The 16,301-nt window shown below is 36.7% G+C and overlaps 1 protein-coding gene across 4 annotated transcripts in view; it reads left to right on the top strand.

The window, feature by feature from the left end:
- Window positions 1-16,301, top strand: part of CCSER1 (coiled-coil serine rich protein 1) — a 1,492,403-nt gene that overhangs the window by 169,635 nt on the left and 1,306,467 nt on the right. For all 4 annotated transcript variants that reach the window (XM_027544062.1, XM_027544063.1, XM_027544064.1 and 1 more), the window contains exons 2-3: window positions 3,324-4,685; window positions 9,709-9,893. In XM_027544062.1, coding sequence (XP_027399863.1) covers window positions 3,365-4,685; window positions 9,709-9,893 — 1,506 coding nt within the window. In that variant the 5' untranslated portion in view covers window positions 3,324-3,364. The remainder of the gene's footprint in view (window positions 1-3,323; window positions 4,686-9,708; window positions 9,894-16,301) is intronic.

Below are 16,301 nucleotides of genomic sequence, written 5' to 3'. Positions count from 1 at the left end.
GCCATTTTGCTTTTTTGCATTTCTTTTCCATGGGGATAGTCTTGATCCCTGTCTCCTGTACAATGTTACGAACCTCCGTCCATAGTTCATCAGGCACTCTATCTATCAGATCTAGTCCCTTAAATCTATTTCTCACTTCCACTATATAATCATAAGGGATTTTATTTAGGTCAGACCTAAATGGTCTAGTGGTTTTCCCTACTTTCTTCAATTTACGTCTGAATTAGGCAATAAGGAATTCATGATCTGAGCCACAGTCAGTTCCTGGTCTTATTTTTGCTGACTGTATAGAGCTTCTCCATCTTCGGCTGCAAAGAATATAGTCAATCTTTATATTAATAGTAGATCTATTAGTAGCATATATATATAGTAAATGGAAGTCTGGTTATTTTCATTAAGGGTTTAGAAAGAGGTGTATTTGTTGTAATTCTTTTTTTCTGAAAGTTTTTCATTATTAAATAAATCATTTGTATACTTGCCTAAGAGATATGGTATTTACTCACTCTTTTAGTTGCTGATAGAGCTGCAAGAATTACTGAAAAGAGATTAAGAAACATAATATATATGAATTCTGAATATATTTGAAACATAATGGTAAATATCTTGACATTAAAGCATTGAAATCCCTAGGTTCACCACCAGCTGCAAATCGTTATGGCTGATAATACTCTAATTGGAGCAAAGTTATTCACTGGGCTTTGAATGGAAATAAATCTTGCATATAAATAAAAAAACACAGCTGAGAATGATATTCATTACATTATTATTAACTGTGAAAATGTAAAAAAATTGTATTATTTTTTGCATCCATTTCAGAATATATAAGCTGAGAGGAAAATGAGATAGTTTTAATTTGTTGAAGACCTCGCAAATGAAAATGTCTTTGTATTTTAAACTTTCTTCAGTCAGAGTCTTACAAGAATACTTAAATGTTTTAGAAGCAGTTAGCACATAGTTTGAGTTAAATTCACATTTAGTGAGTGCAGTTAAAGACCATCTGATAAAAATCATGGAGGGCAAATTGATTTTATATCATTTAGAACAAGACATCAGAGAAGGCGATGGCACCCCACTCCAGTACTCTTGCCTGGAAAATCCCATGGATGGAGGAGCCTGGTAGGCTGCAGTCCATGGGGTCGCAAAGAGTCTGACATGACTGAGCAACTTCACTTTCACTTTTCACTTTCATGCATTGGAAAAGGAAATGGCAACCCACTCCAGTGTTCTTGCCTGGAAAATCCCAGGGACGGTGGAGCCTGGTGGGCTGCCGTCTATGGGGTTGCACAGAGTCGGACACGACTGAAGCAAGTTAGCAGCAGCAGCAGCAGAACAAGATATCAAGTATTTAAGAGTGCAGTGGCACCCCACTCCAGTACTCTTGCCTGGAAAATCCCATGGACGGAGGAGCCTGGTAGGCTGCAGTCTATGGGGTCGCTAAGAGTCGGACACGACTGAAGCGACTTAGTATCTGACAGAGAACATATTTTCTGTTTTTTTCATACACTTCTTCAAGGCCATGAAAGTGTATACTTGATCAGTTTCGTATCTGTAAGGATGATACTGGGGAAGGCAATGGCACCCCACTCCAGTACTCCTGCCTGGAAAATCCCATGGACGGAGGAGCCTGGTGGGTTGCAGTCCATGGGGTTGCGAAGAGTCGGACACGACTGAGTGACTTCACTTTGACTTTTCACTTTCATGCATTGGAGAAGGAAATGGCATCCCACTCCAGTATTCTTGCCTGGAGAATCCCAGGGACGGGGGAGCCTGGTGGGCTGCTGTCTATGGGGTCGCACAGAGTCGGACACGACTGAAGCGACTTAGCAGCAAGGATGATAAAGTGGAGGGCTTGTCATTTAATGTAGTATTTGTTATTGTTAGTTATGGTTGCACTAAACAGCAAAGTGAAACAATATGATTCAAATTGAAAAAGTGGGGGTGTGCACATTATCGTTAAGGAATTAACTGAAATTCAGAATCACAGCAAAACAAAACAAAGTAGAAACCAAATAATGTCACATTATGAAAGGAAAGAAAAATAGTAGTGAAGAAAAATAGTAGTCACTGTAAGAGAAAGATCTACCATACAACTTGGAATTTCTGAAAAGGGACATATGGGCCTTCTGCAGCATAAGCTCTTGGCTTTTTACTTTCATGAAAGCAGTGTATATCATGCTGATTATGAACTGACCCTGTGGTTAGAGACGGCTTCGCTTTCTAGTCCTGCTTTGAGTGATGTAGGCAATTTACCTTTCAGTTGTAAAGTGACCAGAGTTAAGAGCTACTTCTCTAGTTATAAGCATTAAAGAAAGATAATCTATTTCAAGTATTTGGTGCATGACAGTTAATAAACTGCATTGGCCACCTTTTCTTCCTCTTCTTTCTTGTCTTCATCATCAGTACTCTGACATTACTCTTGTTTATTCATTTTCTGTGTTTCTACTTTTCTCTGTATGTAGGCTTACTCAGCATTACCAGTTGAATTAACTTTCAAAAATTCATCTTTTCTTTAACTCACAACAGTGGTTTCCTCATAACTTTATCTTGTGTATAACTCTTCTCTTGATCCTTTATGATGTGGTTTACTTTCCTCTGCCAGTGGACTGATAATCTGTAAACTCCCTAAATCAAACTCCAAGAGGAAGAATATGTCTCGGTTGGTTTTTCTTTGAGTGGAGATTCTAGGATCAGGTCATGCCTTAGTCTGGTCTGTGATTCTGTTAAGCTTGGGTCAGTTACTTGTTGAGTCCCGTGGTTCATCTCGTGCTGGCCAACAGGCAGTGGTGGGGGATTTTACTCAGAAGACAGTGATCATGCCTGTCACATGCCTACTAAATCTAAATAAAGAAACATAAAAAGTTAAGATTAAACAATTTACCAAATCACAGAACCAGTATGAGTAGTAAGGCTGCTGTTGCTGCTAAGTCGCTTCAGTCGTGTCCGACTCTGTGCGACCCCATAGATGGCAGCCCACCAGGCTCCCCAGTCCCTGGGATTCTAGGCAAGAGTACTTGAGTGGGGTGCTATTGCCTTGGTCTTGAATAATGTTCTTAAGTCTTCTAATACAGTACTCTTTTGAATAGACTTTAATTATTCTTGGTCATCTTTATGTTTTTGCACCAGTATAAAATTTCCCTACAGATTATTGGATATTTTGCTACATAGAGATTCAGAGAATTCCTTAAGTATCAGAATTGTAATATTTATTATTTTAGTGTAGCACAAATTTTGTGTCATGAATCAGAAAACAGTATTTTGTTTTAAAATGTCATGTTTATAATTGAATTCTTGTAATTTATTCTGTTTGTTTTAACTTTTCTCAGGTTACTAAGTTAGCTATCGCAGCACAAGCCTTGGAGTCCCAATGGGGGACTCCGGATCAAGACGATCTACTCTGGTCTCCCGGTTGCCAATATTCAGAAGGAGTATTAGCAGAAAACACGATTCTCTTCCTTCTTCACCCTCCTCCAGTAATACGGTCGGTGTCCACAGTTCCTCTCCTTCCAGCACTAACTCAAGCTCAGGTAGTACAGGTAAACGCAGAAGCCTCTTCCGTACTCCATCCATCAGCTTTCATCATAAGAAAGGGAGTGAACCTAAGCAAGAACCTACCAACCAGAACCTTAGTATTTCAAATGGTGCTCAACCTGGTCAGAGCAGTATGCAAAAACTGAGTTTGGAAGAACATACTAAAGCCAGGGGAAGACATTCTGTTGGTTTTAGCAGTTCCCGAAATAAGAAGATAACAAGGTCTTTGACAGAGGATTTTGAAAGGGAAAAGGAACACTCGACTAACAAGAATGTCTTCATAAATTGCCTAAGTTCTGGGAAAAGTGAGGGGGATGATTCTGGGTTCACAGAAGAACAAACTCGCCGTTCTGTTAAGCAGTCAACAAAGAAGCTTCTTACTAAATCTTTCTCATCTCACTATAAATTGTCTAAGCCAGTTCCACAGAGCCAATCTATTTCATTAGTACAACAATCTGAATTCTCATTGGAAATTACACAGTACCAAGAACGGGAACCTGTATTAGTGAGAGGTTCTCCATCTTGTTCTGTGGATGTAACAGAACGGGCAGGTAGCTCTTTACAATCTCCATTGCTTTCTGCTGATCTTACTACAGCTCAGACACCTTCAGAGTTCTTAGCCTTGACTGAAGATTCTGTGTCTGAAACAGATGCATTTCCTAAAAGTGGAAGTATGGCATCCCACTGTGACAACCTTGGCCACAATGATTCTACCTCTCAGATTTCTCCTAATCCTGCTGCTGTTACAAAGACCACAAGAGACCTTAGGGGAACCGTTCCCTGTGCAATTGTGTCTCCTGGAAAATACAGATTAGAAGGTCGATGTAGCACGGAATCTAATTCTTTACCGGAAACCTCTGCTGCTAATCAGAAGGAAGTGTTATTGCAAATCACTAAACTACCTGTTATGAATGGGAGTGACTCAGAGACTCGCCTCTCAACAGATACAAGAGAAGATCATATAGTAATACAAAATGGTGAAACAATGTTGGCAACAAGCTCCCCAAGGAAATTTGGATTTTATGAGCACCATAAAGCAATAGCTGAACGTGTGAAAGGGATCCATCCTATTTCAGATTCAAGGATAATACCCTCTTCTGGTGATCATCATGTTTTAAACAAAACTTCATATGGATATGATGCAAATCCTGCCAAAGGTATGCTGATTTTCTCTTTATAATAAATGATATGAATTATAGTTTTCCTTATAGTCAGTTTTCTTATTCCATCTCATGAATGGGAACTATGTTTTCCTTAGTTTTCACTCTCTAATATTCTTTCCTATTTATAATTTGCTTTAAATCATTTCTGTACTTAAACTTACTTCATTTGTATCATGCTGAAATGTAATTCAGCCATATTACTATTTTCCTTAGTTGTGCTATTCAGATTCTGAGCCTCAGAAGAAAGTGGAAGGAAATTAATTCCATTTACTTTATCTAAAATAATGAGTATCTTTTATAGTTCATGATAGAATATTGGTATGTCTTAGTTAAATAATAACCATTATAAAATAAATTTGTATAAATTTTATTTTGTATTTTAGCAAAGCTTTTTATTATTAAATAGGATCCATGTTTTGGCACAAAAAAATGAAAGGGAAGGTTGATTTAATGCAGTCTGTTATTTAACAGAAAAACTTTGTTTTTCAGTATAAAATTCAGTTCAAGAAAATTGTTGATGGGCTGTATTCATTATTTTTTATTCTTTTTTCTCCACCGTGATTACTACTACTCCCACTACTGCTGCTGCTTTTGTTGCTACTATTCACATTAATAGGGCTTCCCTGGTGGCACAGAGGTAAAGCCTCTGCCTGCAATGCCGGAGACCTGGCTTTGATCCCTGGGTCAGGAAGATCCCCTGGAGAAGGAAATGGCAACCCACTCCAATACTCTTGCCTGGAAAATTCCGTGGGCTACAATCTGTGGGGTCGTAAAGAGTCAGACAAGACTGAGCGACTTCATTTTCACTTTCTTTCACACTAATAGTTCTTTCAACAGTAAGTCCCATTTAGTGTTCTCTCAACAATATGTCCCATTTACTCTTCTGTGTCTTTGGAGACATAATTTATTGACTCTGGAGGTGATTGAAATCATTACTGTTATTGTAACTCATTGTACAGGCAAGATAATTGGGAGCACAGATAGGTTAAGTAATGTGTCCAAAGCCACTAAGTTCATGAGTAATTGTTTATGATATAATTCCTATGAGATAGGTACTAACTAGTATGTTCCCCATTTTACTCATAAGAAAACTGAGACTGAGGGATTATACAACTGGCTAGTGGCATAGCCAGATTAAACTATTTAAATGCAAAGATCAGTCCTCTTAGTGACTAGGTTGTAGTACATAACATGACCTAACCTCTTTTGAAAACATTATATGGAATGTTTTGAAAATGTTAAATAAAATTTGTGATCAGTGAAGTTATGTATTATATAATATCAAGAATTATAAGCTTATCTGACTTGTTTAACTAGTCTGTCCATGAATATAGCAATTCTAAAGTTTTAAAGTCATGAATTAATTTTCCAATTGTTTTAATATTTTTTCACATTAGATACAAGATCATTTTTACACATCTGCCTTTTTTTTTCAATTTTTGATCTGGGTAGCCTTATTTGTATTTTTGGTGATACTTGCTTCATTCTTTAACTATAATATAATTATAAGAATGATAATGATGCTGATACTGATGTGCCTCAAAATGTGATAAGCAGTTTCCATGCATTGTTTTATTTAATACTAACCAAAAATTTATGTGGAATTTAGTAACAAAGTTTAGGATTAAGTTAAATAACTTTATGAAATCATACTCTTAGCAAATGGTGGACCTCAGATTGGAATGTAGGCAGTTCTTAAAAGAAATAACATGCAAAAGGGTAAAAGTATAATTACCCTGGTTAATTCATATTTAGAAATGATGAGTTGCCTCAATGTCAAACTGTATAAAGTAAATATTATCTCTATGGAAACTAGGTAATGACCAACAATTATCTTGCTGGCTATTAATCTGGTAACTGAGATCCTAATTCCAAGCCATTTAATACATTAAGTTAATTTCACTGAATTTGACACCATGATGCCTGTTCCTGGACATAGGTGATTATTCATATTACCTATAGCTTGTAAAATAGAAAGAGATAGGCAAATAAGCTGGTAATGTAAAAAAGGAAAAGTTGGTTTCATACTACCTTTCATTTGCATCAATGGTAGATATTCATCTACTGTTCATAAATATTTTATAATTTGTAAGTTTAAAGCTCTTACAGACATTTAAACAAATGTATTTTGTAGAAGAAAGAGTTGCTTAATTTCATAACACTAGACTTATTCTGTATTTATTATGCAATATGTTTAAAAAAGTATTTAGCAAATATATGAATGTGTTAGGTGTACATTCATATCAGAATTGTTAATGAGATGTTAGCTCTCTGGCAATTTAACCTTTATTTATTAGAGTAAAAATTTTCTAAAAAGAACAGGCATATGTTGGCTTAATTAGGTACTAGCCAAAAGTCTTTAAACCCATAGATGAGCCTGAACAAATCAGTTTCATTCATTTATAGATATTTGTTTTGATACTGTTTTTTTTGGCATTAAGGATATAGAAATGAACAAAACAAACTCCTCCCTTCATGAAGCTTACTTTGCAGTGGGAATACTCAGACAATTAACATAGAAATAAATAAATGTCAGATGGTGATAACTGCTGAGGATGGGTTTAAAGCAGAATAAAAGATTAGGATGTGGGGAGTGGCATTGTAGTTTGCTTTTTTTTTTTTTTAAGCTTTATTGAGGTATAATTGACAAATAAATTATGTGTGTAAAGTGAACAAAGTGATTTTTTGATATATGTGTACACTGTGAAAGGATCCCCTCCCTCAAGTTATTAAGCTCCTCAGATCTTTATCTTATAATTGAAAGTTTGTACTCTTTTGCCAGTCTTTCTCTATTTCTCCCACTTCCTAACCCCCGGCAGCCACTTTTATGCTGTTTCTATGAGTTCAACTCTGAAAGAAAGATTCCGTATATAAGTGACACCATGCGGTACTGGTCATATTGTGCATAATGCTGCTGTGAATGTGGGAGTACAGAGATCTCTTTGTGGTAATGATTTTGTTGACTGTAGGTAGATCACCAGAAGTAAGGTGGCTGCCTCATATGGGAGCTCTATTTTTAATTTCTTGAAGAACCTCCATACTGTTTTCCAGAGTGACTGCACCAGTTTATATTCCCACCAACAATGCACGAAGGTTCCCTTTTTTCCACATCCTCAAAAACACTTGTTCTTGTTTTGACTTTTTGATAATAGCAATCTTAACAAAAATGAGGTAACATCTCATTGTGGTTTTGATTTGCATTTCACAGATGATTAAGAATGTTGAACTCTTTTCTTCATGTACCTGTTGGCCATTTGTATGTCTTATTTGGAAAAAAAAATACTTATGTTTACTTATGTCCTTCGCCTATTTTTTTGTTGTTATTGAGTTATATGATTTTCTTGTATATTTGGCTATTAACCCCTTATAGGATGTATGATTTGCACATATTTTCTCCCATCCAGTTGGTTATCTTTGTTTCTTTTTCTTTTTTTCTTGATTATTTGCTTTTCTGTGCAGAAACTTTTTTGTTTGAAATATTCCTACTTGTTTGTTTTGCTTTTATTTTGTTTATTTTTGATATGTAGTCCAAAGCATCATTATCAAGATCAATGTCAAAGAGCTTATTCCCATGTTTACTTCTAGGAGGTTTACAGTTTCTGGTTTTAACTTTCAAGTCATTAATAAGTTTTGAATTGATTTTGGTGTATGGTGTAAGATTCCAGTTTCATCTTTTTGCACATGACTGTTTACTTTCCCCAACATTTTCTGTTGAAGAGACTGTCTTTTCCTCATTATATATGATTGGACTGTTTGTCAGAAGTTAGTTGTCATATATGAATGGCTTATTTCTTTGCTCTTCTGTTCCATTAAGCTGTCTGTTTCTATGCCAATACCATACTGTTTTGATTACTATAGCTTTGTAACATAGTTTGAAATCAGGACTTGTAATGTCTCCAGCTTTGTTTTTCTTTCTCAAGATTGCTTTGGCTATCTGGAGTCATCTGTGGTTCCGTACAAATTTTAGGATTGTGAAAAATGTCATCATGATTTTTGATAGGGAATTATATCAAATCTATAGGTCCCTTTGGGTAGTACAGCCTTTTTAAAAATATCAGTTCTTCCAATTTGTGAACATAAAACAACTCTATTTTTGTTTTCATCATTTTCTTTCATCAGTGTCTTTTATAGTTTTCAGTGTATATGTTTTTCACCTCCTGGGTTAAATTTATTCCTAGGTATTTTATTCTTTTGATGCAATTGTACATGTAAGTGTTTTATTTCTTAATTTATTTTTCTGATAGTTTCTTGTGTTAGTTTTCATTTTTAAGTATAGTGAATAGGTATTACTCAAAATAACGTATTGGAAAAAATTAGGGAGTAAGCCATAGAGACATTCGAGAAAAGTGTATCAGTGCAAAGGCTATGGGGTAAAGATCTGAGGCTGGAGCACACCTACAATGTTCTAGAAACAGTGAGAGGTCCAGGAGTGGGGGGTAGTCGAAGATGAGGGTATAGATATGATAGATATGATTAACAAGTGACCAATGAGGAGAGTAAGGTCATATCATGAGGAACTCAGTAGCCCATTGGAATCATACCAGCTTTCTGACTAGAGGAATTATCATGATCAGTCTCACTTAAGTGTATCTTCTGATTATCATGTAGAAAATAGATTGTGTGTTGATTAGGGAGAAGCAGGTGGGACTAGGGAGAGGCCAGAGACTGTTTAGAAGTATTGCAGTAAGCAAGGCAAGCACTGATAGAGTTTGTGCCAGCATGTTAATGGGGGAGATAGTGAGGAATGATCAGAATCTGTATATGATTTGAAGTGATAAGGACAGGATTTGTTAATACGATTTATGTGAGGTATGAAGAAGTCAAGGATGACTCCAAAATATGGGGGCTGCAAAGTGATTTACATAGTTAAGTAAACTACAACTACTAATTCAAAAAGTTTTTTGTGATTGAGAATTATTGAATGGCACTAAGAGTTTCCCTTTTGCTTTCAGTGGAACTTTTATAAAAATTACATTTAAGCATTTATATTAATTTTTATTTATTTATGTTTAAATAGTTCTTGCCAGTAGCCTCAGTCCATACCGTGAAGGAAGATTTATAGAGAGGCGACTGCGATCCTCATCAGAAGGAACTGCAGGGAGTAGCAGGATGATTTTGAAACCAAAAGATGGAAATGTAGAAGAAGTTAATAGTCTAAGGAAGCAAAGAGCAAGTTCATCATCTTCAAAAATGAACAGCATGGTAAGTATATACCTATGCTTGTGTATAATAAAATAATCCATATATTACTGGCATGTTCATGCCTCTTGCAAAATGAAAACAGACTGAAAAATAGGCATCTCATATTTTTGTTGTGTTTCTTTTTTAAAACCATTTTTAAAAATTGAAATATAGTTAATTTACAAAATAAATATATACATACACATATATATATACTTTTTCAGATTTTTTCCATTATAGATTATTACAACATATTGAATATAGTTTATTGTACTATACAGTAGATCCTTATTTATATACTTTACATATAATATTGGGAATATGTTAATCCAGAATGCCTAATTTACCTCCTCTCTACCACTTTCTCCTGTGGTAACCATAAGTTTGTATTCTGTGTCTGTGGGTCCTTTTCTGTTTTGTAAATAAGTTCATTTATGTCATTTTTTTTAGATTATACATATAAGTGATATCATATGATATTTGTCTTTCTCTGACTTACTTCATTCATTTAACATGATAATCCCAAGGTATATCCATATTGCTGCAAATGGCATTATTTAATTTTTTATGGCTGAGTAATATTCTATTACATGTATGTATGCACACACACAAACACACACACCACGTCTTCTTTATCCATTTATCTGTCAATGGAAAACTTTAGGTTGCTTCCATGTCTTGGCTATCATAAACAGTGCTGCACTATCATAAATAGTGCTGTTCATAGCAGCGTGGCTTGCATGTATCTTATTAAATTGAAATTTTCTCTGGATATATGCCCAGGAGTGGAATTGCTATGTCATATGGTATTTCTAGCTTTAATTTTCGGAGGAACCTCCATATAATTTTCCATAGTGACTGTACAAGCTTACATTCCCACCTACAGTGTAAGAGGCTTTCCTTTTCTCTACACCTTCTCTGGAAATTACTATTTGTAGACTTTTTAATGATGGCCATTCTGACCAGTATGTGATGATATTTCATTGTGGTTTTGATATGTGTTTCTCTAATAATTAGTGATATTGAGCATCTTTTTATGTGCCTCTTGGCCATCCGTATGAACTCTTTGTATGTTTGGGAAAATGATCCCTTGTCCATATCATCATATACAAATATTTTTTCCCAGTCTGTAGGTTGCTTTTTCATTTTGTCTATGGTTTCCTTCCCTGGTGGCTCAGAGGGTGAAGAATCTGCCTGCAATACAGGAGACTTGGGTTCGATCCCTGGATCGGGGAGATCCCCAGAAGAAGGGAATGGTAACCCATCCCAGTATTCTTGGCTGGAGAATTCCATGGACAGTCCATGGGGTTGCAAAGAGTTGGACACAACTGACTGTGCAAAACACTGGCTGTGCAAAAGTTTTTAAATTTAATTAGGTTCCATTGGAGAAGGCAATGGCACCCAACTCCAGTACTCTTGCCTGGAAAATCCCATGGACAGAGGAGCCTGGTAGGCTGCAGTCCATGGGGTCGCTAAGAGTTGGACACGACTGAGCAACTTCACTTTCACTTTTCACTTTCATTCATTGGAGAAGGAAATGGCAACCCACTCCAGTGTTCTTGCCTGGAGAATCCCAGGGACGGGGGAGCCTGATGGGTTGTCATCTCTGGGGTCGCACAGAGTCGGACATGACTGAAGCGACTTAGCAGCAGGTTCCATTTGTTTATTTTTGTTTTTATTTCCATTACTCTAGGAGGCAGATCTAAAAAGATATCTCTGTAATGTATGTCAAAGAGTACTCTGCCTATTTTACTCTAGGAGTTTTATAGTATCTGGTCTTACATGTAGGTCTTTAATCAATTTTGAGTTTATTTTTGTATGTGGTGTTAGCGAATGTTTTAATTTCATTCTTCTACATATATCTTTCCAGTTTTCCCAGCACCACTTATTGAAGAGTCTATGTTTTGAAGGGAAACTTGGTCTGCATGGTTGTTGTTATAAGTCAGAGAGGATAAGTTTTCACTTGAGACTCTTAGGACAAATAGAAGCAACAGCAGGATAGTGACCCCTAAAACCTGTCTCCCTTACTTCCGTGGGAAATATGATATTTTTATTCTGGAATAAGGCCCTGTGATATGCAAGCTAAGAAATATGCTGATCACGACACCCTCTGATGTCATCATTTCACAGTATTTCTTCACCCTCTAGCCACCTAAAAAATGTCCTGTTTAAAGCACACCTATGCCAGTGCTACTCTCAGACGCTTTAGTGGATTCTGCTTTGCTCTTTCCTAATATAGTTCCCCTTCCACATAGGGTAAAGATCTTTGGGGGTCAAGGTGATATGCCTGTCCAAAGCTTTAACACATTCTGGGTGACTGAGACTCCAGATTCCTGGCATAAACTAGAAGCCTGCACATGAGGGTGGAAATGGGATGTGTGTAGGAGGGTAGGGTGCGAACCTGGACTTGTGAGCTGAAATGTCTTAGAGGTAGTTGTATTAGCTCCCTCATAACACGGGATACAGCTAGGGTGGAAAAAGATGACAAGTGAACTGCAGCCCAGAGGGTCTGTGAGGCCTAAGGTCTCACAGATTCTGGGATGGGCTTGCCTTTTGCATTCACTTTGCTCCCTTTGTCACAAACGTGTCCTTTCTCAGCGGTGTTTTTATTTTTAGTGTTTAACAGTGTTTGTTTAAAAAAGATCTATCTACCTACTTACTGATGGATATATGAGAAAAATGCTCAAAACTAAATCACTTATATCTGTATATATTTTAGATAATTATGTTTCAAATGAATATATTATGGCATCATTGAGGATTCCAATGTGAAAAAACAGTAAGTTACTGAGATAACTGTTGGGGGCCAGAGTGAGGTACTCCGCCCATGGCAAAGGTCATGAGGAAGGAGGCTCGACATACGCAAAGGCGGGATCGAGCCTCAGGAGTCCCCCTGGAAATCCTCGAGTGTCTACCCCCATAACCAGAGCCTGCCTACTTTACTACTTTGTGCTCTTACCTACACCTCTGACTTTACGAGGGGCTGTCCCCCACCACCTCTTTCGGAGAAGGAGTTAACCTAGAGCTCCAGTCAATAAAAACTCTTGGGTGTGACAAGAGTGTTTTAACCTACAAACTCCTCTGAAGGTTCTCTAGCCTGCCTGACAGGCTCGTCCGGCCACATGTGATTGCTCACAGCCTCCCAACCGTGAGAGGCACGGGATGCTTTAAACCCTCTAAAAACAGGTTCTTTAGAGAAGTTAGAAAACTATAAGTATAGTGGGCTAATTAGAAATTGTGTTGGTGAAGGGTTTTTCATTTGTTGAGCCAATGTTTGTTGCTAAGTCCCCATATCCCCTGCCCTTACACACATTAATTAATATATAGAAGGAATAAATATTAACCTTTGATATTAATCACGTTAGACCTTAGGCTAAGTAAATTCTTTCCTTAACTAAAACCCACTACACCCTCACCCTGTAGGAATGTAACTTTATTTGGGTGGCGTCTGTTTTGAGAATAATCAGCCCTGGAGAAATAAGTGTCCTGATTGACTGACCGCTGTCACAAGGAGAGGGTCATAAATTGTCAGCAGGCCCCCCTGGCCAGAAGATGATGTAACACCGCTAAGACCTCTGTATGCATTTGTGTGAAGCACCTGACTTTAATAAAAGTCAGGACTGCTGTCCCCACGTGACTTTTGTATAACATCTCAGTGTATAAAAACAGACTCTGGAAAATAAAGAATTGGGATCAGTTCCTCGAAATACTGGTCTCCCCATGTCTCTCTCTCACTCTGGCTGAGTCTCCATCTGGAGCGCGGAACCCACCAAGCTTACTAATTTTGCCTGGGCTTCTAAGATCCGACCGGGGAGGCCTCAGTGTCTCCTCTCCTTCGGGAGAACGGAAGGACGCCTGCGGCCTACGTAAGTGGTGCAAACTTCTTGTCTTGAAGTTTTATTGGTCTCCCGCGTAAACCAAGCTACTCAGCCTCTTTTCTCCACTGAATTTTCCTACTGAGCTATCCTCATCCTATTACTCTTTATATCTTTGATAAAATATTTAAATAAATAGGTCGCCGACGCCGTCCCCGCTTCGAATACCCTGGATCAGCCGGGGCAGGACCCCGGCAGATAACCTTGAGTGATAGCAAAGCCATTGTGCTTGAAGTAGAGGTTCTAGCCATGAGGCCAGGCTTGGCCAGATTTTACAGATCAGTATCTATAAAACGACAGTAATGGGTTTCTTGTTACTGTTATGCTAAAAAATGATTATGTGTGTATTTATATTTGTGTATATAGATACATTATGTTATTTTATATTGCATCTTTCTGTCATTTGCATTGAAAATATTTTATTATTATTGCAATATTGCAATTGATTTTTTTGTCTAAAGACAAGAACATGTTAAAATAGATTTCCAATTGATGCAACGTTAAGATGTGTGGCCAGTGAATTATTGCAAAACATTTTCCTCACCAGATTTGTATTATCCCTTTGTAGAGATGAATTTATATTAATAAGTGTGCACTGTTTATTACCGTCACCCAAAGTTGGGCCTTTTATGTATTCTTTTTATATCACGTTTTTAGTGCTATTGATGCATTTATATAAATGTCCTTGTAACACCACAAAATCATTATTATTCTCAGATATGATTTCAAGATTTAAAATTTTAAATGTCAAATGTAAAAATAAGATTTTGTTATTTTATTTGAGGTTTTTTTATAAATTTTCAAAAAGTGTACCTGCAGTGATGTAGATTGTCCACTAGATGTCAGAATTACACCATTGTCATGATAGGGGAAAAGCTGTGAAGACTGGACAGAAACTTGGTTAAACCATTGTGCGTATTCACTGAATTCACAGGTAAGATTTGTTGAAATAAATACTGACACACTAGAATTTGCACATGAAATGTATCAGAATTACTTTATGACTCTATTTATTAGGACTTTGCAATGTCTCAATCTTTATAGTTTAATAGTTAATTTAACTTGCATAAATTGTATTATTTAACTCCTAGCATTATAAGGACGGAGAAGGCAATGGCACCCCACTCCAGTACACTTGCCTGGAAAATCCCATGGATGGAGGAGCCTGCAGTCCATGGGGTCGCTAGGAGTCGGACGCGACTGAGCGACTTCACTTTCTCTTTTCACTTTCATGCATTGGAGAAGAAAATGGCAACGCACTCCAGTGTTCTTGCCTGGAGAATCCCAGGGACGGAGGAGCCTGGTGTGCTGCCATCTCTGGGGTCACACAGAGTCGGACACGACTGAAGTGACTTAGCATAGCATAGCATTATAAGGAAGGAATGCTAGGATTTTTTTTTTAAGGTAATTTTAGCTATATGTGAAACAAGTGACATATATTTAGGAAATGATAGCTTTATGTGTGAAAAATAGCATACATTTTCTATATTCTTCTTCCAAAATAATTGAGGTGAGTATATGTATTTGAGAATGCATCCATAGCTCAGTTATTCTTTCCTTTTAGAAAAATAGTAGTAACATGTATTTTTAATACTTATTTCAGCGAAGGGACTACTCTTAATGCTTCACATATATTATCACATTCCATTCTCACAATATTACGAATTGTGTGAATTTGTTATTGAACACATTTTGCAAAAGAGGAAACTAAGGCACTAAGAAGATAAGCAACTTGCTCAGAAACATAGTAAGTGGCAGAGATAGAATTTAGATTTGGATCCTTGCTCTCTTAAATACAAATTCTGCATGCTTTGAGGGGAATGGGATAGATTTAAATTTAATTTTTCATCTTTCTTGTGTTATTTCTGTATAATGAAGTTAACACTTGTAAGGCAACCTATGCTTGCTCTAAGTCTAGACTACAATTGTCTGTAAGGGATGCAAAAAAGAAACAAAATTTAGTACTTACTCTGGATTTAAAATGTGGTAATATTTCTTGATATGTTGATGGACAGTATCAGATGAGAAATATCCAAAAAGGAACTTTGTCACAAAAGAAGGTATTTATACTTAGAAAGTGCTAGAGTACTTCATGTATTTCAAGAAGGTTTAATTCTACTGATGGGTATGGCTCTATTTTTAAGACGCTGAATGTTCCTCTGAATGATGAAAAATATTTCCTAATTGGTAATAGGTGAAAGATGCCAGAATGCTAGTGTTTTTGTACAGTTTGGGTATATACAGTATGAAAGGGAAAGGGCAGGATGTGTTAACTCTTTGAACATCAATGAGTCAGAAGAAATTGGACTTTGCTTCCATTTATTACAAGAAATCAAGCATATCTGTAAGAATTTGATAGACATTCAAATTTATTATAATTCTTCAAACTGATTTAAGTAGAGACTTCCCTTAATTTTCCTCTGAGTAACTTTCTTGATTCTTCCCTTAGAATGGTCCAAACATTTAAAAATAATCTTTCTAGAAATAGGCTCTTTATTTTTCAAAGCTTTCCCTCCAGATTATGGTGTATAAATGATTCAACATAAGATTCAGT

The sequence above is a fragment of the Bos indicus x Bos taurus genome, chromosome 6, assembly GCF_003369695.1.
Source record: "Bos indicus x Bos taurus breed Angus x Brahman F1 hybrid chromosome 6, Bos_hybrid_MaternalHap_v2.0, whole genome shotgun sequence".
Lineage (NCBI taxonomy): Eukaryota > Metazoa > Chordata > Mammalia > Artiodactyla > Bovidae > Bos > Bos indicus x Bos taurus.
Note: the sequence above shows the minus strand (reverse complement) of the source record. Positions and strands in the feature narration are given on the sequence as shown.